This window comes from Zonotrichia albicollis, chromosome 2, assembly GCF_047830755.1.
Source record: "Zonotrichia albicollis isolate bZonAlb1 chromosome 2, bZonAlb1.hap1, whole genome shotgun sequence".
Classification (NCBI taxonomy): domain Eukaryota; kingdom Metazoa; phylum Chordata; class Aves; order Passeriformes; family Passerellidae; genus Zonotrichia; species Zonotrichia albicollis.
In genome coordinates, this window is record NC_133820.1 from 91,048,205 (window position 1) to 91,074,484 (window position 26,280).

At 38.2% G+C, this 26,280-nt stretch overlaps 1 protein-coding gene across 1 annotated transcript in view; it reads right to left on the bottom strand.

The window, feature by feature from the left end:
• The window catches only part of TMTC4 (transmembrane O-mannosyltransferase targeting cadherins 4), a 56,332-nt gene that overhangs the window by 5,015 nt on the left and 25,037 nt on the right, over window positions 1-26,280 (bottom strand). Inside the window, exons 7-17 of the mRNA XM_074535666.1 lie at window positions 24,789-24,881; window positions 21,279-21,440; window positions 20,316-20,518; window positions 16,599-16,770; window positions 16,380-16,511; window positions 8,906-8,985; window positions 8,627-8,734; window positions 8,362-8,503; window positions 7,575-7,689; window positions 6,976-7,088; window positions 290-359 (exon numbers count right to left, since the gene is read on the bottom strand). Coding sequence (XP_074391767.1) covers window positions 290-359; window positions 6,976-7,088; window positions 7,575-7,689; window positions 8,362-8,503; window positions 8,627-8,734; window positions 8,906-8,985; window positions 16,380-16,511; window positions 16,599-16,770; window positions 20,316-20,518; window positions 21,279-21,440; window positions 24,789-24,881 — 1,390 coding nt within the window. The remainder of the gene's footprint in view (window positions 1-289; window positions 360-6,975; window positions 7,089-7,574; window positions 7,690-8,361; window positions 8,504-8,626; window positions 8,735-8,905; window positions 8,986-16,379; window positions 16,512-16,598; window positions 16,771-20,315; window positions 20,519-21,278; window positions 21,441-24,788; window positions 24,882-26,280) is intronic.

Here is a 26,280-nt window from a genome sequence, read left to right on the forward strand (position 1 = left end):
GGCAGCTCTTATCTGGTGAGCTCATTGTGGGTTACAAGCATAGCATAAATGAACCAATTTGCAGACACTAAAGTGCAGCTACCTCTGGGCTGGATTTTGCAGCCCTCTTGATCTGTCATATCATGTGACAGCTTTTCTGGCTTTAGTGCCCTGTTCTTCTGGCTGGCAGTTCTAGAAAGTAAAATAGAAATCTGCCCAGCAGGAAGAAGGCATTGCTTTTTTCTTTTTAAACACAATGAATATGAAGCAAATAAACAATACAGCTGATAAGATTTAGAAAGGCTCTTACCCAAATTACCATGATAACTGGCAGCATTTGGATTGGCTTTAATTGCCTTGAGGAACAAAGCTTCAGATTCCTGAATAATTTAAAATAACAAGTCATCAGGAAAGTCCATTCTCATATATATAAAACAATGCCAAATTTACCCACCACTGTAATTACAAACCCTCCAAAACTATGTTCTATCTATATGATACCACCATATAAATATCCTGAGCCTGCCTTATCCTGTAGCTCAGGTGGTTACAGCCCTCTGAAACCAGTAATAATGCTGCAAATAAGTGTCATGCTTTCACAGGCTGCTGTTAATTTAGCAGAAATTTATTAAGCACTTGTGAACTTCACTTTTTATCTAAAGTACCTTTTTTAAAATAGTTATAGTATTTTCAAACATTACCTGCTGAAGTTTTCCCTACTTATGCAATCAAATTAAGGAAATGTAATTTGGTATCTAAACAAACTGCTTATAGACACTTTTCCTTTTACAATAGTTTTAGCATTAAAAATAGGATATTCCAGTAAATCCCTTTCAAACAGATGTGTGGTTCCCCATGAAGAGTAGCTGAATACCTTTTACTTAAAAAAGCAAAAAAATGCCAAATCATATCATGCCATGTAACATCCTTCACATTTTCCTCACCAGTTATCTTCTCTGTATTACTGCTTGCAATGTGTGCTCTTAAGACTCTTGGTATCTAAGTACCTCTTAGAAAACCTCAGGTGCCTCACCTAATATTCAGAAAATAATTTACCGCTAAATTTATTCTCTAATTAAAACAATTCTATTTTTCCAAACTAGCAGCTAATGTTGCTACTTTTTTCCCCAGAGCATATTTCCTGCAGAACTTTAAAAACTCACATCCCCTCCCCAATCCAAATGGAGCATATTTACTCACTAACATGCAAGTTTAGATATTTGAGAGCAAATTTTACAAAGATTTCTATGCTGCACTGCACTCTAGGGAAAGTTGCTCATTCAGTTTCAATGCAAATGACCTGAAGATAAAATTACCTCAATGCGGTAGGCTTCCATCTGAATGCACATACTTGCTGTCTGAGGTATGTGAGAACAGTAACATGGAGAAAAGTCCTTTCCTTTGTGCTAAGCTTTCACTGCTTAAAATAAATCACAGGCTTTACTGAAAAAGAAAGCCTGTCAGCCAGATTTTTGGTTCCACCATCTTCTCATGTCAAGCATGAAATAACTCTCTGTAAGGGTCCCTTCAGGGGAAAAGAAATCTCTGATGTCAAGATTGAGTCACTCAGCTCTGAGTGACTTAAGAGCCTCCCCATATGTCCAAATTCAAACCCAAACTAAAAGCATTGCTGAGCACAGCTGAGGCTGCCATTCTCAAGCCAGGAGAGACTCATGCGGAAAGTGCCTTCATCTCCACAGGTCAAGGAAACGACAAACCCCAGGTTCTCTGAGCTAGTCCAGTGGAGGGCTATGAAGATGATGAGGGGACTGGAGCACCTTTTGTGAGGAAAAGCAGAAGAAGCTGGGCCTGCTCAGCCTCAAGAAGAGATGACTGAGAGGGGACCTCATCAGTGTCTAAGTATCTGAAGGGAGGGTGCCATAAGGATGGATCCAGGCTCTTCTCATTCATGCCATGAAACAGCACAAGAGGCAGTGAGCAGCAATGATGCACAGAAAGTTCCATCTGAACGTGAGGAAGAACTACTTTTCTGTTCAGGTAACAGACCACTGGAACAGATTGATGAGAAGTTGTGCAGTGTCCTTCCCTGGAGATATTCAAAACTTTGTAGGATGCAATTCTGTGCAGCCTGCTCTAGGTGAACCTGCTCTAGCAGGGGGTTGGATGAGACAATCTCCAGACATCTCTTCCAACCCCAACTATTCTGTGATTCTGATTTTGTTTCAGGACAAGGAATATTTGGAGAGGAGTTAACAAGGGGAACCAGATGTCTGCAAATTTACCTTCATAGTACAAGTTTTAGCATTGCTTTTCTATGGCATGAGCAGTTGCTCCAGCATTCTCATATCCAGACTATTTTGAAACCCATACTGTTTAGTGATTTCATTCATATTTTGGATGGTGGGACTGAATGCAGTTTCAAAACTTTACAGATAGCACCTAAGAGGAGAGAGTAAGAAATACATTGGAAGAGAGAACAGCTATTTTGAAGGACCTGGGCAGGGCAGAGAAACAGACTAGCAGGAATCACAGAATGGTTGAGGCTGGAATGAACCTCTGGTGGCCATGTGACTTTGATTAGCATTGTATTTGCAGGGTGCCCAGACAAAGGAGGGAATGATGAATCTGACTCCATGTTCTTAGTAATGTATTACTTTATGATACTATATTATATTAAAGAATGCTATACTTAACCATACTACAGAATACAAACAGGATATTTACAGAAGGCTAAAAAGATAATAATGAAGTTCATGACTCTCTCTCCAGAGTCTGACACAGCTTGACCCTGATTGGCCAATAAGTCAAAACAATTCACATGAAACCAATGGAACAACCACCTGTTGGTAAACAATCTCCAAACACATTCCACATGTGAGCACAACACAGGAGAAGCAAATGAGATAAGAATTTGTTTTTCTTTTTCTCTGAGGCTTCTCAGCTTCCCAGGAGAAAATCCTGGGTGAAGGGATTTTTCAGAAAATATGAATGCTACAGATAAGCACTTCTGAGACCACACCTGCAGTATGTGTTCAGGCTGGGGGTCTCCATTACAAGAAAGACACAGACATATTTCAGTGAGTCTTGCAGAAAGCCACCAAAATAGTACAGAGCTGGAGCACAAGATGTGCAAAGAGAGAACTGGATCTTTTCAGCCTTCGGGAGAGAAGATGAAGGTGCTGCCTACAAGTACCTGATGAGATAATACAGAGAGGATGGAAACAGACTCTTCTCACGTGTCTGTGAGATGGGGTGAGACATAATGGATGCAAACTGGCATACAAGGGAACATTGTTTGGGTTTTTTTTACTATAAAGCTGGTCAAGCATTGAAAAATGCTGTCCAGAGAGGTTACAGAATCTCTACTGACAGAGATATTCAGGATTCAACTGGAACTGGCACTGGTTTGGATTAGGGGTTAGACTGGTTGACCTTTAGATGTCATTTCCAAGCAAAATTATTCCATGATTTCCATATTTCTCAGTCACCTGAGAAACATACTGAGACTCAAAAATTTGGCAAGTGGTGCAAGATAACCTCCTCTTTTCATACAACTCTCAAATCCTAAAAATCAACAGTGGATTGGCACTTGAAAGCATGCAGTAATTTCAAGTCCCATAAAGTTGTGCTTTTTCCCACTCCAAATTTTGTGGTCTAGTAAATCTCCTTTTTCCTCACTGGGCAGGTTAACAACAATTAATGAAAGATATACTGAACACTTAAATCAGCCTTACGCTTAAAAGTTGCCACTTGCACAGAGGAGGAGCACCTCATGTACAGACTTGCATCTGTTCACTGCTGAAGGGCAGTGGGACAGCACGTGCAATGTGCTTCCAGATAATTTAATGAAATAGATATTCAAGAGCTGGCTGCCATTACCATACATCTTCAGCTCCATGCTGAGAATATTTTTATCACCACTACTTCGCTCAGCAGCTAGTAGAAGCACAGTGGTTGTTTAAAGGCTATTTAAGGTGCATCATATTCATATTACTGTGGATATATGGAGTAAATGTACATTCCAGTACATCAGTGGTATTTCAAATTGCTGCATCTTGCCAAATCTTCAAGTGTTGCCAAGAAACTTGCAGCTTGCATATAGCAAAGGCTTGGGGTAAGCACACCGCATTCCATCTGCTGCCAAGGCCACAAAAATGTATCTGGCTTTATTTCAAATACAAAAAATGCTGAATGGTTTCAATTTATTGCACTTTTTACAGAAAAAGCATAGATGTATATATAACAAAAATACAGCACACATCTTTTTCAAAGAACTAAAGATAGCTTGGTTCTTCATCAATTGAGATAAGAACAATCACTCAAAGGAGAATCAAACTTGGTATAACAGATGTTAATTAAAAAACCCAAATAAAACCACAGAAACAGCTCATCCTTTATGTGCTTTTCTCTCTGGAACAATAAATCATTGATCATTAAATACAAACACAAAATAAAGGGCTATTTTTTTATTTTTTGTGATGTAGGAAACCTATCTTGTGCTTAAAATCAAAGCATATTTGAAACTGAAGGAGAATGTTGTGTGCTTACTGGAAGGAGGAGAATGTTGTGTGCTTATTGGAAGGAAATCTTTCACAACATAATAAAAACTTTTTTACTCAATGTCTTTTAAAATAAGAGATAACAAAAAACCCCAGAACAAATCTTCCTGTGCGACAACAGAGCCAACATAGTAGCAACTTTTACACAGACACATAACGAGTAACCTAATAAATTAAATGCCTGAGGTCATACAACACATCAGACACAGCCAGGCAGCACTCTCAAAATTACCTCCATCACCTTGACAGTCTTCATCCCCTGTTCCTCCCCTCCAATTCTACTCAATAAAAATCCTTGAAGAGCCATCCATTTCTCTGTTTTTACATGGTGAGGGGGTGGACAAGAAATCTGAATTTTTCATGCTTTTTTTTTTGCTCAGTAAGCATTCTCCCATTACAAACAAATCTCTATTTCCTCTTTTCAGGCAATGTCAAATACAGCTGCTAAGATCATAACCTTTGTGAGTACTCTTTCCAATTCCCTTAATTTGTTCTCCCTGTTATAACCCATCAGTTTTTAGTGACTAGTTAAGCTCTGCACAAAACTACTACTCCATATTGAACTATTAAAACACTCACTGGTGCCCTGCTTTTTTTTCTGGGCTCCACTATCCCTTTTGCTTTTTTCAGAATGTGGACTTAAAAGCTGCACTTTCCCCTACTCTTACTTCTACATTGTCTTCAACAAGTTCTCCTGCAGCATAACAACATTTCAAGGCTGGCAATCAAAACCAGTATCTTCTTTTTTATTTTTTAAATCCACTAAGACAGTCTTGTCTCTCCTACACCTGTAAAAAATTTCTAGCTTGTTTTCAACTTATTTTTTCAACTTTATTTCATTATAAATGCTCTGTATTCCATGTTACATATTCTCCCTGATGAATGACTATAAAATCCTCTCTTCTTCCACAGGCCTGACTCACCAAAATAATTCTAGCAATTACCTCCTCCATAATCTCATACCTTATGTGTTCTGGATGTTAATTTGTATCCTTCTGGAACTCTGTTAAACCAACCTAAAATATGTATTTTATAACAGTCTCAGGTGGAGAGAGAAAAGATTTAGAGTGTCCAGGAAAATAACCTAGCCAGTCTAGAAGAACAGTAACTGGGTGTCTGAAAGCATCACTAACACAAACAAAAGCCAGTGCTGGTTGTTACAGGCCCTGGCCTCACATGTGAACAGGTCAGGACTCCACAGCTGATCAATACTGTAGAAATATAAGTTGTCACACTTATATTTCTGGACAGATATATCTATTTTGAGAATCATGGACTTATTAAAGTTGGAAAAGACCTTTAAGATCATGAGGTCTAACTGTAAACCCCGCAGCACCAGCATGTTCACCATTAAACCATGTCCTCAATGCCATATCCACACATTTTTTGAACACTTCCAGGGATGGTGACTCCACCACTTCCCTGGGCAACCTGGCCCAATGTTTTATAATCCCTTTTGTGAAAAAAATTTCCTAATATCTAATCTAAACCTTTCCTGGTGCAACTCAGGCCATTTCCTCCTGATAAGTTTCATATAATAGAATCTTCTTACTTTGTATATACGTGAGGGTGTTCCTGCAGTGCTGTTAACATTATCACTATCAAAAAGACATCAAATCCCTTAAAAGCCTAAAAAACCTTAAAAAGGTTCAGTAAATGATGTTTTTCAAAGGTACAGCAAGGACTTGATTATTAATTTTTCCCTATCACATACATAAATCACTGATTATAGAGTCAGTTTAAACAACTAACTATATTAAATGTGTGTGATTTATTCTCTGTCATATGAGTTTATAATCTGATAAAATTCCCTTTGGGAAACAAGTCATCCTCATCAGTTTCATTACATTTACTACTTGCAAATAAAGGTAGCTAATGCTGAGGTACCACTCCCAGGCTGGTCCAGTGCATCCAAGAGAAAGTTCAATACATTGAGCAATGCATGTACTTTTTCTCATAGCATTCTGAGATCACCCAGGTATCCCATCCTCAGTCTGGGATTAACAAACTCATATTGCTATATTTTAGATCGTGTCTGAGGCAAAAAGGCTAGAATTCTTATCTATAGATACATGTATTCACAGAATACATAGTAAAAGCAGAAGGACTAGCCTGTTCCATCTGAGTTCCTAAAATGAGGTCTCTAATTCAATGCAGGCTCTCTCCCTCTGCAGTGAAGCAACACAAGACCCTAACTGCCCTCTAGTGTGCTGAAGAGCCTATTTCTCTCCACTGACCACTGACATAGTGTAGGGCAGCAACATCTAAAATAAGGAGGGATAAGCTCAAGACAGAATCACACACCAATACTGTGGCAGAAAAGGGCACTGAAACGTTTCAAAGAGATTCTCTAAGTCATGGTCCACAATTATCTCCTCAAACGATTTTTACAAAAAATGTAGGTGGAGTTTAATTAAGGAAAAATCCCAATGAATCCAACCCAAAGCCCTAGAGTCAAAAAGCTCTAGTTACCTACCTTATATTTTTGTGATTTCCCCAGTACATTGGCCAAGGAAAACATAAGGGAATGATCATTAGGTATTAATTCTAGGGCTTCTCTTCCAACTGCTTCTGCTTGAGCTAGATTGCCTGGGAGCCCAGGTAGCAGAAAAAGAGAAAGCATGTTTTTAACACAGCCTTATTAGTTCATGCTGCAAGCACACATCTTTTACAAATAGCTGACTGCATAATTTTTTAGAGAAAACCAGGTATCACACACACACACACAAATGTAAAATCCTGTAGACTAAGGCAAAAGAATATCTTCATTTTGTTTTCAATAGATAACACCTTCAGAAGAACAAGAAAGCAGAGATTAAAAAGTTCTGGAATTTAATCTACAATACAAACATGCTTGCACAACGATGGCATTTTAAGTAAGTATCAGAAATTCAATTTATGGGCTGGATTTCAAGTGATGCTTTAAAATCACTGAGTCAGAAGGCATTCTTATATTATTAGAAGGGGTCTGGGTAGCCAAAGAAGAGGTAGAGATCCTTCTAGATAAAAACAGATAAAGGTTTCAGTTTTTCTAGACACTGAATTGTTCATTAAAACATTCAAAAAGACCTTTACCTGTGTTATCAAGCAATATTATCATATTGTTCCAGGCCAAACTGTGCTCTGGTTTCAGGACTGTAGCATTCCTCCATGCATTCAATGCATCTATGTGGCGATTCAAATCTGCATACTAAAACAAAAGAAAAATCCAGTAATTTTGCTACTACTTGCTCTACCTTTCCTATCATTCACTAAAGACACTAAAAAGTTGTTAATGTCTTGTCCTTTCTAGTAGGATTTCTTTTTATAGACAAAAATAAACATAAAAGGAATAATCTTGTAGTATGGAAGATAAGAATGCTATATCCTAATTTTGCTTTTCTTTCCTCTGCAAGTGAGGCTTGTCTTCAAATATGCATGTACCAACAGAATAAGGAGAAGAAACAGCATACAATTTAGAAATCTACACAAGAGATTTAGTAAATATTTCATGTACATATTTTCAAAAATCTAATCTGAATTTTTCAGCACAGTTCTACTAGCTAACAATATACTAAGGAATGCAAAACATTGGGAAATTATTAGTAATACCTTTTGGAAAAAAAAAAAATCTGTATTTTTGTTGATAGTTCTTTGTATGATAGAGTAGGATTACCAAAGGTTGTATGGAAGGAAGTATACCGGGAAAGCAATAGGAAAAGCTACCAAAAGTATGAAATCACCCTAAAATGCAACATAAGCAAACTGGGATAACTATCAGCTTTTAACAGTACAGCAGAATTATATAAATCTTTCTATATATACACACACAGAAAGACACACAGATTCCAGTCATAGCTATCATTTATTCAAAAGCACTTACCAACCGCCCTAGATTGTAGTAACAATCTGGATATTTTTTTCTGTGTTTAATTGCTGTCCAGTAGCTTTGCTCTGCCTCTTCAAACCTCCTTAAACTGTTCTGCACTATTCCTAGATTCATCCATGCAGCAGCAAAATCAGGTCTGGGCAAATTGGGAAAAAAACCACCGAGAGAGAGGACAATTAAGCATTTGAAACACAAGATCCTATTGTATCATTCTGGCTCAGTTGGTGCAAAACACTGCTTAGCATTGGTCTAAACATACTGTATTTGTACAGCTAAGGACAGCAACTCCTCTGCTTCATGGAGCTCATTTCTTTCTTTCAGAATATTTCCAAGGTTGTTCATGGCATGCACATATTTTGGATTCAACCTAAAATGTAAAATTTAAGAGATTATTATTATGTATGGCCATGTATTAATATATGCAAATTGCTAGCTCTGCAACGCTGCAGAACATGAAAATGAATACCTAAGCATTTTCTTCATGTTAAACATGAAAGCAATTTTAGGAAATATCATTAAAGCAGTAAATTTTTAATACCTTACAGCTTCTCTGTAGTATTTGATTGCAGCACTTTGATTTCCTTTGTCAGCCAGGTTTTTGCCAACATTGTAGTGCACCTGAAAACACAGGTGGACATTCCACCAGATGCCACACAGTCAGATATTTTGTGGAATCAAGTAGCTAAAAATTCTTTCTCTAAAAAGAAACAGTCAGCAGTTGTGTCATTCACTGCTGGCTTTTAATGTAGGTTGATTCTTAGGATTGAATAAGTCATACAATGAAGACAGTAAGACAAAATCTGAGGTACAGATCAGCTTACCTATTCCAGCTATTTAAGAAAAATTATTAATTTCCTAGTTTTATAAGTGAGGTCACCACACCTTTCACAAGGCACTTTGTATGGAGACCTCCTGCTCCTAATTTAATTTGTCTGCCAGGTAAGAGAAAGTTTGACTCAAATCAAATCTATCATAGCAGAAACAATGTGTCAAACTTTATGTTCATTATAGCATAAACTAGAAGAAACTCAACATTCACAGAAAACCCAAACAAAAGGTAACAGACAGGCAAAATTATTGTCTAAAGATAAAAATGTATCAAAGAGCATTTCTGAAATAATGCATATAGCAACACGTTGAAGACTTTGCCTATTAAAAACTGAACTATGAAAGAAGGATCTAGAGCTTTCAGACAACAGGGAGAAGATGCATCATCCTAATTTATGGCAAGAGTAAATAGGAATAAATATATTTCAGAACAAATCTGAGTTAGAAGACATCTCAAATCCCACTTTAAGAGAAATCTCAGAAGATTATGTTACCTGGTTGAAAAGTACTGTGAGTGCTGACTCTTGAAAAGAGATTTCTCAGCACCCAGACCAGGACTTATTATTTAGATTACTTTACTATTTGAAATTGAATTTATATATTTCATCTAAAACAAACACATATGCAAATTTTTTTCAGACTCTGAAAATCAAATTTCAAAACAGTATACAGGAACAACTTCAGATTGAATTCCAAAATGATAGGTTCATAATGCACTTACATAAGTCTAATTCACCTTCTACATTCAAAAAAGGATTTTATCTGACATGTCCATTAACTGAAAACCCCTAATTGCAGTTGACATAGTATCTGGGACCTATTGATCCAGCACACATGAGTGTTGGAGCCTAGCTGTTATGGCATTTAATTGTTGAATTTCATCTCTATATAACTATTGTAATATGCAGTAGCATACCACCAACAAATAGAGTTAAGGACATTTCCCATGCTGTCTCAAATGGGAGGAAAAGTATTTTCACTGGTTTTACAGAGAGCAGAGATGCTCTAAAGCTTACTAAGCACACACAGAGGCAGCTCCTCACATTGTAAGATATAAAATAGCACACAAATTCAGTACCCCATAAAAGCAGTTCTAGCACAGCTTCCACGAAGAAAAAAATCCTGGCACTGTACTGTACATTTGTAAAAATATGACAAGGTCCATGGCAAAGAAGCAAAAGAATGGTACATTTACATCAAGAAAAAAACCAAACAAAGATCCATTGACAGTGTCAAAAAATACAAGAAGCTAGAGCAACATTTTCCCAGGAGTCATTTAAGTAAAATGAAATACCCTGAAAGATGTTTCTCAGGACTGAATTCTATTTATATATCTCTTCCAGAAATTATTCAGAACACTAGGATTCTTAACAAATTGGACTGCTCTAATTATGTATTGAAGTTCACATATTAAAATTTTACCCAGATAAAAGATAAATTGTGGCAACACAAAAGAAATACTTAAAGATTTCATTGAATACTGGATGTTAGCCCTTGAAGTAGATAACTTTACACTTCAGTATCAGCAAACAAAATTATATTTAACTTGACTGCATTTCATTCTTTAAGAAGCTTTACAAAATGAAATTTTACTAAAGACCGGGACAGAGCAGATGAGAAAAATCTTGGTGTACACCAACCACTCAGTCTTTCACATGTCAGCTGTCTTGTGTTATGAAACAGCACTTCACTTTCTATTTTTCACAGTTTTTTTTTAAAAACATGTAGTATCTTCACATCCATTTTTTTCCCAAAAGTACCAGCAGCAAGAATATTTTTCTCATGTAAACAGAACTGTGCAGTCTGAAGAAAACTGAGAGATATCAATTCTCTCAAGTCAAAACATCAAATGAAGTATTAAGTGCACAGGTACATTTTGTGAGCTGAACTAAAAAGATGTATTATAGTCTATTAAAACTGACTGCACAACTATTTAAATAAACTATTAACATTTTCAATGGTGTATTTCTTTTGCCCTCAGCTATAGCTCCTGTGTGAAAGGAAATGATGTTTCTATACAATACTCCCAAAAATGAAGGGCTCCTTGCTGTATGTAAGTTTTCTAATTTCCCTTCAAGTGAAATTGTAGCTTTAGTTCCTCTTAATATGGTGGTGACAAAGAAAGGAAGAGGAAAGAAGCCCAAAACCAAACAGATCAAAAGAAGTGCCCAGCCCACCAGAGACATCCAACGACAAAACCAGCTCTGCAATGGGTTGGTTATAGGATGCAGTGACATCCTGCTCTTAAGAGCAGAAGCAGCAGAGGGTTTCCAGGCACATCCAGACATCTGAGAGGTACTTGTGCCATCCAGCTGTGTCTCTCACTTCCGTGGCCACGGCAGAGAGAAGCCAAGGTCAGCCTTTAGCTCACTGAAGGCAGGCCTGCAGTAAGCACTGCTGTCTGCTGAGCACAGGGCTGTGCCTCTCCTGCACAACACAGGCGCTTTCTACGGACCAGTGGGTGGGAAGAATCTGGTTTTATTAATGAAGGGCTGGTGAGTTGTTTAAAATTTCATCTCTAGAGGTGTGGTTCTTCTGTTTTTGACAGATTTTGTGCATGCCAGCCTGGGAGGGAAGATTTTCCTTTCCTGGTTAAACATTTAAGAGCCCTTCGTTATTAAATGATTAAATATTAACTGGAAATGACGTATTACATTATACTCAGATGATCCTTTATCAATCTTAAACAGGCAATTACTTTACAGTAATAGCTCTAAAAGGAGCATTTCTCAGGGATGCATAACAACAGAGTATTCTCAGAAATCTAAGGGATCAGGTAAAAATACCCTAGGGTAGAACCTACTTTCAACAGGCATGTGTTGTTTAAGTTAACATAGCCTAGCCAAGGGATAAGCTCTGTGTATTTGTCTGTCCAATACCTCAGTCAACCTAAGAAGCCAGTATAAAAAAGAAAAAGCACTGCATATTATTCAGTGCCAGACATCCATCGTACTTGAACTCTTATTTAAATGTTAAATTTAAACAAGGAGAGGAAAAAAATATTTTCCTGTACAAAAATGAAATTGTTGCCAGACTGATTTTTTGCTTTTGTTTTCCCTCAAAGCAGAACAGGAAGAAATTGAAATGTAACATCATCTTCAAGGAGGTACACTCCCTAGCAGTTGGAGCCTTACTATTATCACCAGTTTTACTCTCTCTTCTTAGCTGCTTAATCTCTTTTTCAGCAAATATGAACATTTACTGAAAAGGATGAAAGCAAAGCACAGATGTCAAAATTTCTCCAGGAACATGCAGATGCCTCTGTTCAATGCCAGCTTGTGTCATCAATCTTCTCTTTCTTCTACTACTAAACCTCTGTTTTATAAATAATAATAAAACAAAGCTTTTTTGATATTCACATCTTGTTTGTGTATCTAATGTTGTCTAAAGATTCTTCTGCATGACTGTGCATGTATACATAAAAACTGACATCTAAAATGGTGGCAAACCACTGCAAATAGCCCATATAAACACAGCCCACAGCACTTAAGGTAAATTCCTCAGATGATAATCCCTTTTTAATATAGAGCATAGATCATAAAGAAAAAAAATCTCAATATCTAAAGGAAAGCCCCCCAAATCAGCTTCCTTAAGGATCAAAGATCAGATCCTCAGGCAGCATTAAATCTTGTTCTGTAACAAAGAGGTTTTACAGGATCTTTTAACAAAGTATAGAAACCAATCTCACAAATTTATTGTACCTTTTCAGTATTAGCATAGTTAATCTCTGACAAACTTTTATCTATAATGACTGCAGTTTGCATAAAGCATAAATGTCAAAGCTACTTACTCAGTATGTCAAGGCAGATAGACAGTTGTGTTGGGAGTATTTTAACTTCCTTGCTTATTATTGCATAAAAATTGATACTGAAATCGCTACAGCTTTTCAAAAATTATGTTTATTAATTTCTATCCTTTAAAGAAAAGCCAATAGCAAGGAGAATGTAGAGATTATGTACAAAATCACAATAATTTACAGTCATTTAAATTCAGTTATTTCAAATCCAGGAAAAGAAAAATGCTGGCTAGTTCCCATGTATGTAACAGCAATTATTTATTTAGAGAATCAATGAGAGGAAGTCATCCAGGAATAAAGACCATCTCTGGATTCTTAACTGCTATGGCTTTTCTAAAAGCTGACAAAAAATAACTCAGTTCTTCCAACAATGCAAACATTTCCAACAGAAAAAAAAAAAAAAGGCAGCAAGATGAGCATTTTTGGGAATAATCTTTAAACTTGAAAGAAACAATGTTTAATGACTTCAGAAGGTGAGGAGCAATCAGCAATGTCTATAAATAGTGATCAGCAGTAGGAGAGGGTCAAAATCTCACATAATCTTACATATCCACATCTGCTCCAGTTGTCAGGACTTCTTTTATCATCAGTGGAGAGAAAGACAAATCTAGGATGCAGTCCTTCTGACTTAGGTCCCTCATTTAGTCCTAGGAGAGGAGCTAAATGCTAAAAGAAACAGCTTCTTCTCCCTCAGAGAAGAATCCAATCCATATAGCGTGAAAAAAGGTGGTAGGGAAAACAGAATCAATGCAGAGGCACCTCCTGTTCAGCTAAGGAAAATACTGCCAAATGTATTAAAAATGTGTATTGTGTCAGTCCAATGACCTTTGAAACAACCTGAGTGCAGGGCCACACAAGTTCAAACATGTGACATGCTCCTGGACATGTTTAACCAAGATCTGTAACATACTTGTTTCTCTCTCTTAAAAAGCCCTACCTACCCACCCACCACATATTTTATATATATATATATATATATATATATATATATAATCACACATAAAACACACACACACATACATATAACATATATATTTTAAAATATTGGAAATAAATAACATTTGAATAAATTTAACAATATTTAGAACATTTAAAAATCTGTATTGGGAACATTTTTAGAGGTTAAAATATTTTGTAGCTTCATTATGGTACCTGATTATTTCCAATATATTTTAAAGTCACTGGGCAATGTTTATTAAAGTTGATCTTAAGTGTCATCTTCTTGAGCCAGATGTGTCAAGGCACCAGATTCACTACTGTGCCACACAATCTCATTTAATGCAGTTTCCACGTTTTTATCTAAAGGATATGTTTAAAGAAATGAGTCTTGAAATTAGACAAGGCAGTGCTGTTACAACTTGTTATTTAGAATTAGGGTAAGTTTACTCTACTTCCCACACAGACAATTTGTAATTGAAAAGAGCTGTACAACAAAACATGAACAGCTTTTTCTGCTACTGAGGATTTGAGATTTTGAGATCCTGATACATAATGGAAGCAAAGCATGACCACATTACACACATTTAATATGTTCCAAGAACAACAAGAAAAAGCTATTATCTGTATGCCATTCTTTGGTCTGCAGCAGCCTCCCACTGAAATAAATGGGTCACTGAAAGAAAGTCCTGTGGAGTCATTTTTAAAGGAAGCCTGCAATTTCAAGACAACTGAAGATCAAAACAAAACCAGGTTCAAATTTTTACATTTACACCTTTATCAAAATTAAATAACCATAGCTGAGTCCATAAAGAAAACAAGACATAGGCCCTCATACATGGACTCTCTAATGTTCCTGCTTAGAAAAGTTTCCAACTATTGTGATTTCAAAATTACATCCTTCAGCAAAACTGGAATGTGAGCCTACCATCCTTTCCTGCTTCACATCTCCATGCTTTCCCCTTGCACAAGCTGTCACCAGGAGAAATACAGCTCAGGCATGTCTGCAGTGCCCAGTGTTGACAAACAAAGCTCATTTTGCCTGTACATTCGCTGGCTTTGAACCAGCTGCATTAGCTCAGTAGCTTGTGCACAGCTTATCGGCTCAAGCCCAGTGCTGCGGGAGCACAGGCACAGCTTCCAGCCAGGCATGGCTGCAGGCCAAGGAGCCTGGAGCACAGGCAGAGACTGGGGATCTGTCTAAAGCACTCTCACCATGGCAGATGGATGGAGCTGCACACAAAGAAAACAGATTGCATTTGCTCCATTTATAGCATGCGCTTGTCATCCAGAAGACATGATATACTGAGGTCATCATTAAAAAGAAGATGGTTGCCTACCACTGCCACACAATAAAATACAACAGCTCTTTCCTATGTATTAAAATCTCAGACTATTGAAAGATGCCACCATGTTGCAAATACAGGCCATAAATGTTTTTTACAGCTCAGTGTTGCGTATTTGTATTCCAGATAATGCTAAGTTTATCATTCTCTTCGTGAAGTTGAGCCTTCACAGGTTCCTTTTTAAACCCTGTGTCTTGATTGGCATTTTCTAGATACCACTCTAGATTACAGGAATCTAATCTTTTAAAACATCAATGTATTTTTATTGACAAGCTGCACATTCCCACTCCCAGGCTCTTCAAAGAGTCTCTTTTTTGCTAAAATTCAGACAACACCAGGGCTCAGTGGTGTGCTCCAACAGGTCACACTCTTGGTTGTCAAAGGACTGCTGTGGAGGTCACCTCTGTTGGAGGCTGGAGTCAGTCCGTGATGCTGGACACTGCTGCTTAGCTCAGTGAAACATCCTATCCAGCCCCACCATCTTACATGTTCCCTCACTAAGCCTGCAGGGAAAATTGCAGCTTTCCTCAGTGCCCTCATGTCTGAAGAGTCTAGCTCGCTCAGCTGCTGTAAAAAAGCAGAAGTGGGAGCAAGATTTTACTCCCACATCCTGCAATTGCATTGATGATATGCTGCTTTGTCCCTCAGCTGTGCTGGCTTTATATACCACTGGAAGGTACACAGAAAGGATTCTAAAAACAGCATAGACATTTTTCAGTTGAATGCATTACTACAACTTACTAACCATGTTTTGATATTTTTGTTGCAATAACTTGCAATTATACACACAATTCTTCTAAATAGATTTTATTAGCACTACATCCAATTTGACTTGATGCCTTTCTTGAAGTGCATTCTCCCCTCTCCCTCACCTCCCCACTCCCACCTCCAAGTTCTGAATTACAATATTGTAATTTGCACTTTCTGGTATTTTGACTATGCTGCCACTGTAATTTAGATGTCTGACAAGTCAATGTCATTCCTGAACCGAGCAAGACTGTGAATAACACTGAAGCACAATATATTAACTATGCATAATACTTCCTTGACCCCACATTTGAAAACAAAATAAAAAAAAAAAGTGTAGAAGTCAGTGAGTGACTTACTTTTGCATTCAGAGGGCACACAGACAATGCACTCCTAAAAAGCTGTTCTTCTGACCTCCACTGACTGCTGCGGAGCGCACAGCGCATAACATTGATCAACAAGATTCCAAGTACTGCCACAGCAAGAATTTTCTTAAGGAAAGAGAGGCAAGTTAAGAAACAAATCATGCAATTGAACTGCTTCATCATCAACAACTTTACTGATTATTTTGATGGTACCTTTTTCTTGGCTTGCTTACTCAAGAGACTAAATCCATATGTAAAGAGAATACAATATCCAATACTGGGGAGGTAGATGACTCTCTCTGCAACAACAAATCCTACTCGGAAGAAGAGATTACTTGCAGGAAGAAAAGGGATAATAAGAAATCCAAGTCCCAGTGTAAGGATTCTGCAAACAAGAAACATTCTCAGGTTAACTACAAATCTTAACTAAAGTACCTTTTCCACTTAACATATAAACTTTATTTAAACATTGTTGAAGGATGTGCATATAGGACAGAGAGGCACTTTAAAAATCATTGCTATAATTTCCAGAAAAGCAACATTTCTGCTTCCAGGCCAGAAAGTAGCCCCATTACATATTAATTATATAACTCCTATTTAAAATACACTGGCAGGAAAAGTAATGGTAAAAGCTATCTGTCTATTTTTGGACCTAGTAAGACAGTAATGGGAGCAAAAACATAAGTCACTGTTAAAGAAGAAACTTAGGTGCACATTCAGCTGAGAGGGTGGTTTTTCTTCTAACAAACACATCAATAGTAGAATCCATTGTGGTTAACCACTTGAAAGTTAGTAATCTACTCTCTTTCTACAGACAGAAGAGACACACAGCTTTTGAGAGCAGTTTGTTTCCTTTTTTTGGCACCAATGTTAGCATCCTCAGCAGGTAGCTCTTTATGGACTATACAGAGCTCAGACAAAAGAGTCTAGGTACCTCACTTTTACAGAGCTGACACAAGAAAATAAAAACCTCAGGTCCATGTTAGGTGTTTCTTACAAAGGCCACAAGCATGGTAATTGTCTATTCTAATTTATTACAAATGACTCTCTACACTGTAAGGTAGATGCATTCTACCTTTTCTCATCCCCACAAGTCCTAGGCCTTCACATTTTATCTTCACTTTTTACTAAAAACCTGTTTAGCAATAAAGGCTTAGTGAGTGCATTTTTACTAGAAAGTAGGACATCACTAGCAGCAAGAGTTCCACCCCCTCTCCAAAATGATTTATCTATGCAAATAAGTATAGGAACAGCAAAAAGGCAGGCAGGTACACTGTTAACATTTGAAGGGATGAGAAGGAAGAACAGAACAAGATTTTGCACTCTGAACAAACACACAACTCTGAATTACCTATGTTGGTGATAAAAGGAAGACTGTGGAAAATGCGGAAGCATTTGGAAAGCCTGGCTACCCAGTACATGGAGAAGGCTGAGGTATTCCATGACCTTCTTGTCTCAGATTTCACCAGCAAATGCTCCAACTCCACTGCTTAAGTCACATAAGGCAAAGGCAGAGACTGGGAGAACAAGAAACTGCCTGCTGTAGGAAAAGGTCAGGTTCAAGAACATCTAAGCTGCACAGCTCCAAGGGATCTGGTAAGGTGCACTTGCAGATCCCAAGGGAACTGATGGATGAAGCTTCTGAGCTCCTACCCATCCTACTTGAGAAGTCATGACAGTCTGCTGAAGTTCCTACTGACTAGAAAAGGGGAGACATAACCCTCATGTTTTAAACAGGGAAAAAGGCGGACTCAGGAAAGTAGGTCAGTAGGTCACCTCTGTGCCTGGCAAGATCATGGAGCAGATCCTCCTGGAAAATATGCTAAGGCACCTGGAAAAGAAGGAGATGATTAGTGAAAGCCAATCTGGCTTCACTAAGGGAAAAATGTGCCTGACAAATTTTATAGCCTTCTACAATGCAGTTACAGCATTGCTGGATAAAGGAAGAGCAAGTGATATCATCCACCTGGACTTGTGCAAAGCATTTGACACTGTCCAGCATGACATCCTCATCTCTAAACTGGAGACATGGATTTGACAGCTGGGCCTCTTGGTGGCTAAAGAAGTGGCTGCATGGTTGCATGCAAAGAGCTGCAGTCAATGGCTCAGCGTCCAGAGTCCAGCGACAAGTGGTGTTCCTCAAGGGCTGGCACTGGGGCTTGTGACCGTGGTCACAGGGGTTTTCAGGATGAGAGAGAGATGAGAATGTTGACTCCATGATCAGAAGGCTTGATTTATTATTTTATGATATATATATTACATTATAACTATACTAAAAAGAATAGAAAGAAAAGGTTCTCAGAAGGCTAGCCAAGAATAGAATAGAAAAGAATGATAATAAAGATCTGTGTCTCAGCAGAGAGCGAGAGCCAGCTCTGCTGTGAGTGGTCAGTAAATCCAAACATCCACAGAAGACCAATCACAGATGCACCTGTTGCATTCCACAGCAGCAGATAATCATTGTTTACACTTTGTTGCTGAAACTTCTCAGCTTCAGCAGGAAAAACCCTAATGAAAGGATTTTAATGAAAAGATGTCTGCGACAGGGACTGGCACTGTTGAACATCTTTGTCGGTGACATGGATGGTGGGACTGAGTGCACCCTCAGCAGGTTTGCCCACAACACCCAGTGGAGGGAAGGGATGCCATCCAGGGGCACCTGGATAGGACAGGTGGGCTGATGCAAACCTCATGAAACCCAAGTGCAAGGTCTGGTGCAAGGTCAGGACAATCCCAGGAACAAAGACGGGCTGGACAGAAAATGGGATGAGAGCAGCCCTGAGAAGGACTTTGGGGTGTTCAGCGATGAGAAGGTGAACACGACCCAGCAATGTGCACTTGCAGTGCAGAAAGCCAACCATATCCTGGCTTGCATCAAAGAGCATGGCCAGCAGGGCCAGGGACATGGTCCTGCCCCTCCTACTCTGCTCTGGTGAAATCCCGGCTTGGAGTGCTGCCTCCAGCTCTGGGGCCCCCAAGATAAAGAGTGGAGTGAGTCCAGAGGTGGGCCATGAAGATGAGAAGAGGGCTCCAGCACATCTCCTATGAAGTCAGGCTGAGAGAGATGGAGTTGTGTATAATGGAGAATGAAGCCTCCAGGGAGACCTTCTAGCAACCTTCCAGAGGGCAACAAGGGAGCTGGAGATGGGCTTTTCAAAAGGACATGTAGTGATAGTGCCTCAGTCCTGGAAGTGTTCAAGGCCAGGATAAACAAGGCTTTAGAAACCTGATCTTATGAAAGGTGTCCCTGCCTGTGGCAGGAGGACTGGAACTACCTGACCTTTAAGGTCTCTTCCAACTCAAACCATTCTATGACTGAGCAGTTGAAAAATTTCAAGAAACTGAGAAATTAGGTCTACATAAAATCAACTGTAACAGAACCTGCAAAGATAAGCAGAAGCGTTAGTGAGAAAGAACAGTTTACAATAATTTTTTTCATTCCTTTGGGTGAGGTACAAGTTGTTTTCTGAGTACATACTATGGGTCAAGCATTTTACATTTAACTGTATGACCATGGCCAGTATTTCTACCTGCTTTCAAAGTCCATCTCCTCTCTTCCATTATTAGGAGGAAATTAAAGGAAATGATGACTTGTGGGAAGTACGGGCAACAACAAACAATTTCCTACTGCATTTTGAGCACATATTACTTTTTACCACCTATAGTGTTAAGGATCTCAAGACACCCTTTCAGGAGAAAAAAATAAAGCAGCCATCCATGCCTCCTCCTCCAACTCTGTTTCCTACTAGTTGGTGTACAGTGATGGACCCAAATTGGGATAAAACTGTAATGACAGCTATAAATATTTATTTGGACTGCATTTGCTAGACACTAGTTCCACTGAATTGTTAAAATTATCAGTAGTGGATTTAACAAAATAATACTGTACTCAAGTTGGCCAGGCATTTAAAATTCATCACTGTCTCTTACCTTCTCTTATGGCTGTCTTCTGAGCACAGAGCTTGGCATATCAGACCAATTAGGCAGAACCAAAGTGCTGCTAGTGCAATTATCCTCCAGTCACTGACGGATTTAATGAGGGGTATGCAGCCCATTGACCAATCAAAACACAGCCACCAGGGACACAACAGCAACCATGCATTCAGTGAATAGTAGTAATTATAGTTTATAGCCTGTCAGTCAAAGAGAAAACAAACATTTATTTGATAGTAAACTTGGGGGGGGGTGAAGAAGGGGGCAACTTTAGTCCATCTCCCTTCCCTCACTCCCCTTGTAACACAATAGAGGCCATGAATACTGTTAGACTACAACTATTTACATATCCATTACAATTGCAGCTGTGAAGTTAATTTTTAATTTTCTTTTAAACATAGCTAGGTGGCTCTCTAGTTCAGAGCAGGGAAATGCAATTCTGTGCTGTCCAACCAATATTCACAGATAAAAAGAACAATCTCGTACAACAGGAGAAAACATCAAAAGACATCATCCACTGTCTTAATCTTTGATTCTCCATCTCCAGAAAGATCCTTAATGCCATCAGAGGTGTGTAGGCAAGACATGCTCCATATACACCAGACCAGAACTTTGTGCTATTTCCTTTAGTTGTGAAAGATGAAAAGTCAAGCACAGTATGTGGAAAAGGGATGAAAATCAGCAAAATCTACTTTCTTTCATGCATGGGGAAAAATATGGAGTAAATGGAAAAGTATTGCAATGTGCATGCTAAATTGAATGCAAAGAATATACACAGTATACTATTAAAAAAAATTGCAGAGAATCACCACAGCAGCACAAGTAAAAGTGACTTATCACACATATCTTGAAATGTAAAAACTGCTCACTTTACTGTTTCTTAAAAGCACAGAAAACTTAATTTTATCACAAAAGACAAAGGTTCTGAGCTGGCCAGAAAAAAGCAACTTTGAAACTTACTCTTACAAACAGACTGTCAGCGAATGAAGCCGGGTTGTCTACCTCAGTGAAAGCTGGCGGCCCTGTGCCCATAATCCTCCAGCGGATATAAAGTATTCCAGCCCCTCCACACATCAACAGAGCTATCCTGAAAAGCAGCCCCTTCCTCAACAGCCCAGCATTCTACAGGAAAGAAAAAAAGAAAAAAAAAAAACACCTCATATAGAAACAGTATTTGTTCTCTTACCCAACACATTCACATCTTTTTCATCTCTATCTCAGAAAGAAAAAAAGCTATTCCTGTGTGTTTTTGCTATTACAGCTGACATTTTAATGGAAAAGTATTTCTTGCAAATATTTTAATTTCCTTCTCAATCAGTAAACAAAACTTGCTCCTTCAAGAAGACTCTTCTACAAATCCTCCTTAATTCTATAGCTGATATAGTTTTACATGGCAATTTCTCACAGGGAATTTGAGCAGAATACAGCCTTTAGTATAGAGCATATTAAATTAATTTATCTTTTCTTTCTAAAATGGAGGATGTATACTTTGGGGACTTTGTTTTAAATAGCTATTTTCAGCTGTCTGCTCATCATGGAAAAAATGTGTCCACTTAGGTATCTTTAGAGGTAAAATTACAGGTATGTACCAAGAAAAATGCACAGTTAGGAACTGGGAGGAATTAGAAACTGAATTAGAATTGTCACACTCAAAAACTTGATTAAAACGCTAATGACAGAGAGGCACCCAAATCACTTACTTCAGGGCAAATGACCCAAGATCAGAAAAAGTATTAAATTGTGTTTGATCTATATTAACTCAGTTGGTTTACATCATGCATTTTATAATATACCCTCCAGGCTGTAAAGAAGGCAAGTCACATAAAACTAAAGAAACGATGATGTAGACAGTAAATCTGACAGACTTTTGTATCTTTTTCTCCAGAACATATAACACTTTTCTCCAAGCACACATCATTTTCATTAAAAAAAAAAACAAAAACAACAAAACAACCAAACCAAAAAACAAACCAGTGTACACTGTAGAGATTCTTCAAGCTTCTCCAGTGGAGACTAGAAGCAGAATCATCAGTAAGTATAACAATACACCAGTCAAAGCTTTAAGATGGCACAATAATTATGAATATCTCTGAGTGGAATATGCTCATTAGCAAGGACCACCATAGTTGTTTAGGATATCAATATCAGGTATGTCTGAAGTTTAAAAAAAAAAAAGGTAGGCTTCCTGAACAAAGACATACATCAGTGCACTGGCTGAAGATAAATATTTTCTAAAAGGATGGAAAAGTTACATTAAAAAACAATTTTCATATTGCTTTTTTAGTATTTGTAATTGACAATGGAGTCATGATAAAATATTTAGTTGAATATCTAAAGATAAAGCAGCTTGTAATTTTGAGTTTACATAAGCAAGCCTTTGTGCTCAAATGATTGCTTCCAACCTGGACATCTCAGTAACCAAAATTACTACAAGGAGGATTTAGGAATAGTTTTCCTATAAAATAGCTTTTGGAGAAAATTGTACTATGAAAAGAACCCACATATAGTGACTATTTATAACTGCTTTATGACAGATTAACAACAAAATCTCTTAGCCCAGGGCTTAATTTCATTTAACAGTACAAGCAGTCTCTTAAAGGCCAGATTTCATAATTGCCACAAAATCTCTCAGTAGGCAGAATGTGAAAGTGGAAGAAGTGTTATTGTATCCTCTCTGATTCAGAACTAACTGAAATCTGGCATGAAACTGAAACCCGTCTCAATCAAGAAGAAAAAAAAAATGTTCTTACTTGAAGAGTTTTTAGAATCTGCCTTTCAACAAAGCAAAACAATCTTAGATATACTTCCTTGAAAAGAGCAGAACAGATTTTTGCAGGTAACAGGAGCTAAAATTAATTACTTCTGCCAAAAGAATAAGAGGGAAAAGGCACATCTGATGTTTTCTTCACTGAAACAGAACCATTTAAAAGTTCTTTTAAACAGAAGCACCACACTCTGAGCACTTCATGCTTAAAAAGTAACCCTCCAAAAAGGTTTGCCTCTGACATTTCCTAGAATCATAGAAGGGTTTGGGCAGGAAGGGATGCCATGGATATCTTTTGCTAGATCAGTTTGCTCAAAGCCTTGCCAAGTCTGGCCCAGAACACTTCCAGGGATGGGGTATCCACAACTTGCCTGCATAACCTGTCCCAGTGCCTCACCACCCTCATTGTAAAGAATTTATTACTGTCAAACACTGAAACAGGCTTCCTAGAGAGGTGGTCTCCTGGAGCCTTCTTTTCTCCATTCCAGAAGGCCACTAGACTAGTCAGGCACAATCTGCATGTGGTGAAGCTGGGCTGGCTGTCTCCAGCCACCTCCCTGTCATTCATATGTTTTGCCATAACTTCCAGGAGGATCTGCTCCATGATCTTACCAGGCACTGATGTGAGGCTGACTGGCCACTTATTCCTGAGATTCTACTTACTACCTTTTGTTTCCAGCACTTAATTCTGAACCAGCTCTGCTGTAGATCCCTACAGCTCTAGATGTCATATCCTGTCATATTCTAGTTGACATTAGTCCCCTTATACAGCAAACCTCCTCAGCATTCCTATTTGCTGCCTGAAACATTCCTGTAATTCTCACTTAGCCCTTCTTGGTCAAATCTGTTCTTTCATTTCTAGAGAACCTACTTCCCCTGATTTCCCCTGCAGCTCATTTCACTCCTTGCAAAGGAATTTAAAAGCCCCACAGGACTCGCGCCAATCAGAAACATCAGTGAGACTCCTCTGCAGTGAAACCACTGACTGAAGCAAAGTCCAAGGAATATTCTTTTGCCTTGTTGAATGCTGGATGAGAATCTTAGCTGTAGTAGGCTGTAGGTCTATTTGGCTGTTATCCATCATTGATCTGAGGCTGACTGTTTCTCTTACTTGCTTGCCAGTGCCAATACTAGGTGCCAGGCTCCACTTGAGACAATACCAGATAAATTGACATCAATAAAGTCAGAAAAATCAATCTCTAGCAACTATCAGTGCTTACCTAACTTTTTCTTTTAAACTTCAAAGCTACTAGGACCTATTAACACAATATGTTTTTAATGTACTTGTCTAACTCTGTCATTGAGGATCTGAATAAATCTCTCCCTCTCTTTATTCTGACCAAACCATTCTGAGTACCATTTCAGGTGTATAGTTACTGATCCTGGAGAACATGCTGCATCAAGCAGTCAACTGTTCCATACAACAGTTTTAACATATTGTTGAGAAAATTGTGGAAGGGATTTTACTATTCAGAGCAATTCTAACAATACCCCATTACTACTCATGCTGTTGCAAAGATGCCTTACTAGGCTGACTAACAAGATCTTTTTTGGTTGTTTGGTTGGTTGGTTTGGGTTTGTTTTTTCCTAACTCTCAACCATGACAAAACTGCCAGAAGGTGAATCTTTATCTTTTAGGACATAACTGTCTGAATGGCCAGAATGAACAAAATCTGTGAGAATGAACAAAACACCCAAGGACTCACCTCCAACCACTTGTCCTTATACAGTAACTTTCGAATGAGCTCCAAAAGATTTATCTTGTTAATCACCAGTGCATCAAACACTGCATTTAAACCCTAAGGAGCCAAGAGAAAAATAACAGCAAAAGATGAAGCAGGTAACCACAAATATTTTCTTTTAAATACATCCTGAATTGACTTACTGTACATCTTAATTCTGATTCCAAACAAATTAGAGATACATTGGTAGCAATGATGGCAGAGTGGTAAATGCAGCTCAGAATAGCAGAATAACATTTTACTGTAATGAGAATTCTCCCGCTACATGGAATAACCCTTCAGGGAATACTATGCACCAGCAAGCTAGATAACATATGCATGGTCACAACAGAATTCTGCTCTCCATCTTCTTCCCCAAATGTTCTGCAGTGTAAATGCTGCAGTCAAAAGGTAAAGCTTCTATCAGAAAGGTGGAGTTTCTTTAAGCCTTCTACTTATTTTTTGTTGTATGGTATCTTTGGACTTCCAGGTTTCAGAAATACTGTTTTTAAAGGGTACAGGCAAAGGCTGAGAAAGATTTAACAGAGGTATCAGGCTTGCTTTTCTTGCAATTACAGCAATAAACACAGTGCAAGTTGCTGGGAACAAAAAAAAAAAAAAGAAAAAAATTTCTATATGACATCAGCCACTACACATGAAACTAGAACATATTCAGTGCTTTGCAGGGCTACACTTGCACATAACTACCTCCAAGCAGGAAACCAAAATGTATAAATGTGTCCAGAGGTAATTTTACTGAGGTTACTGGCAAAACCATAGCATCTTAGCATTTCTACTTCAGCATATCACCATGGTAATTCTTGAGTATTTATCCTATATTCTAATAATTTCAGAAATTAACTCACTGTTCTAAAGACTAAATGGAACAAAACCCAGTAAAACTAGTTCCAGGTGAAGCAAAGGGAGGCTGGTACACAGGGAGGCCACAAGCCCCTCACTAACAGTGAGAGGGAAGGGACAGAAGATAGGTTAGAGTGTGGCTTGGTTCCATGTAGAAAGGCCACTTGGCAATTAAAAGGCTTTTGGCTCACTCAGATGGAAATAGGAAGGCAAGAATTCTACTGAAAATCACATTCAGCCTCCAAGTAATCTTTTTAATGGGTGATTTAGCCCTTTATGCCTCTGACCTGTGTCCCTTAGCACAACAGTAAATATAATCATCCTAGCAGCGCAACAGCAAACAAATAAAATCCCAAATCCAATAACAGTTCTGCATCTGATAGCTCAAATAGTTACTTCATACTGCTAGGATAAATTACACATTTTAAGACAATCCCTTATGCTTTCCTTACAGACACCTTTGAAAAACACATCACAATGTCTAAAAACATCTATCAAAAAAAATGTCCCAAATCAAGAAGTTTTCTGTAATTTCTTTTCCCTTTTCTTCCAGCAAGGACAAGAGGGTCATTGCTTCAAAGAATTTTCTGACTCCGTTCTTATCTATGTCAGCTAA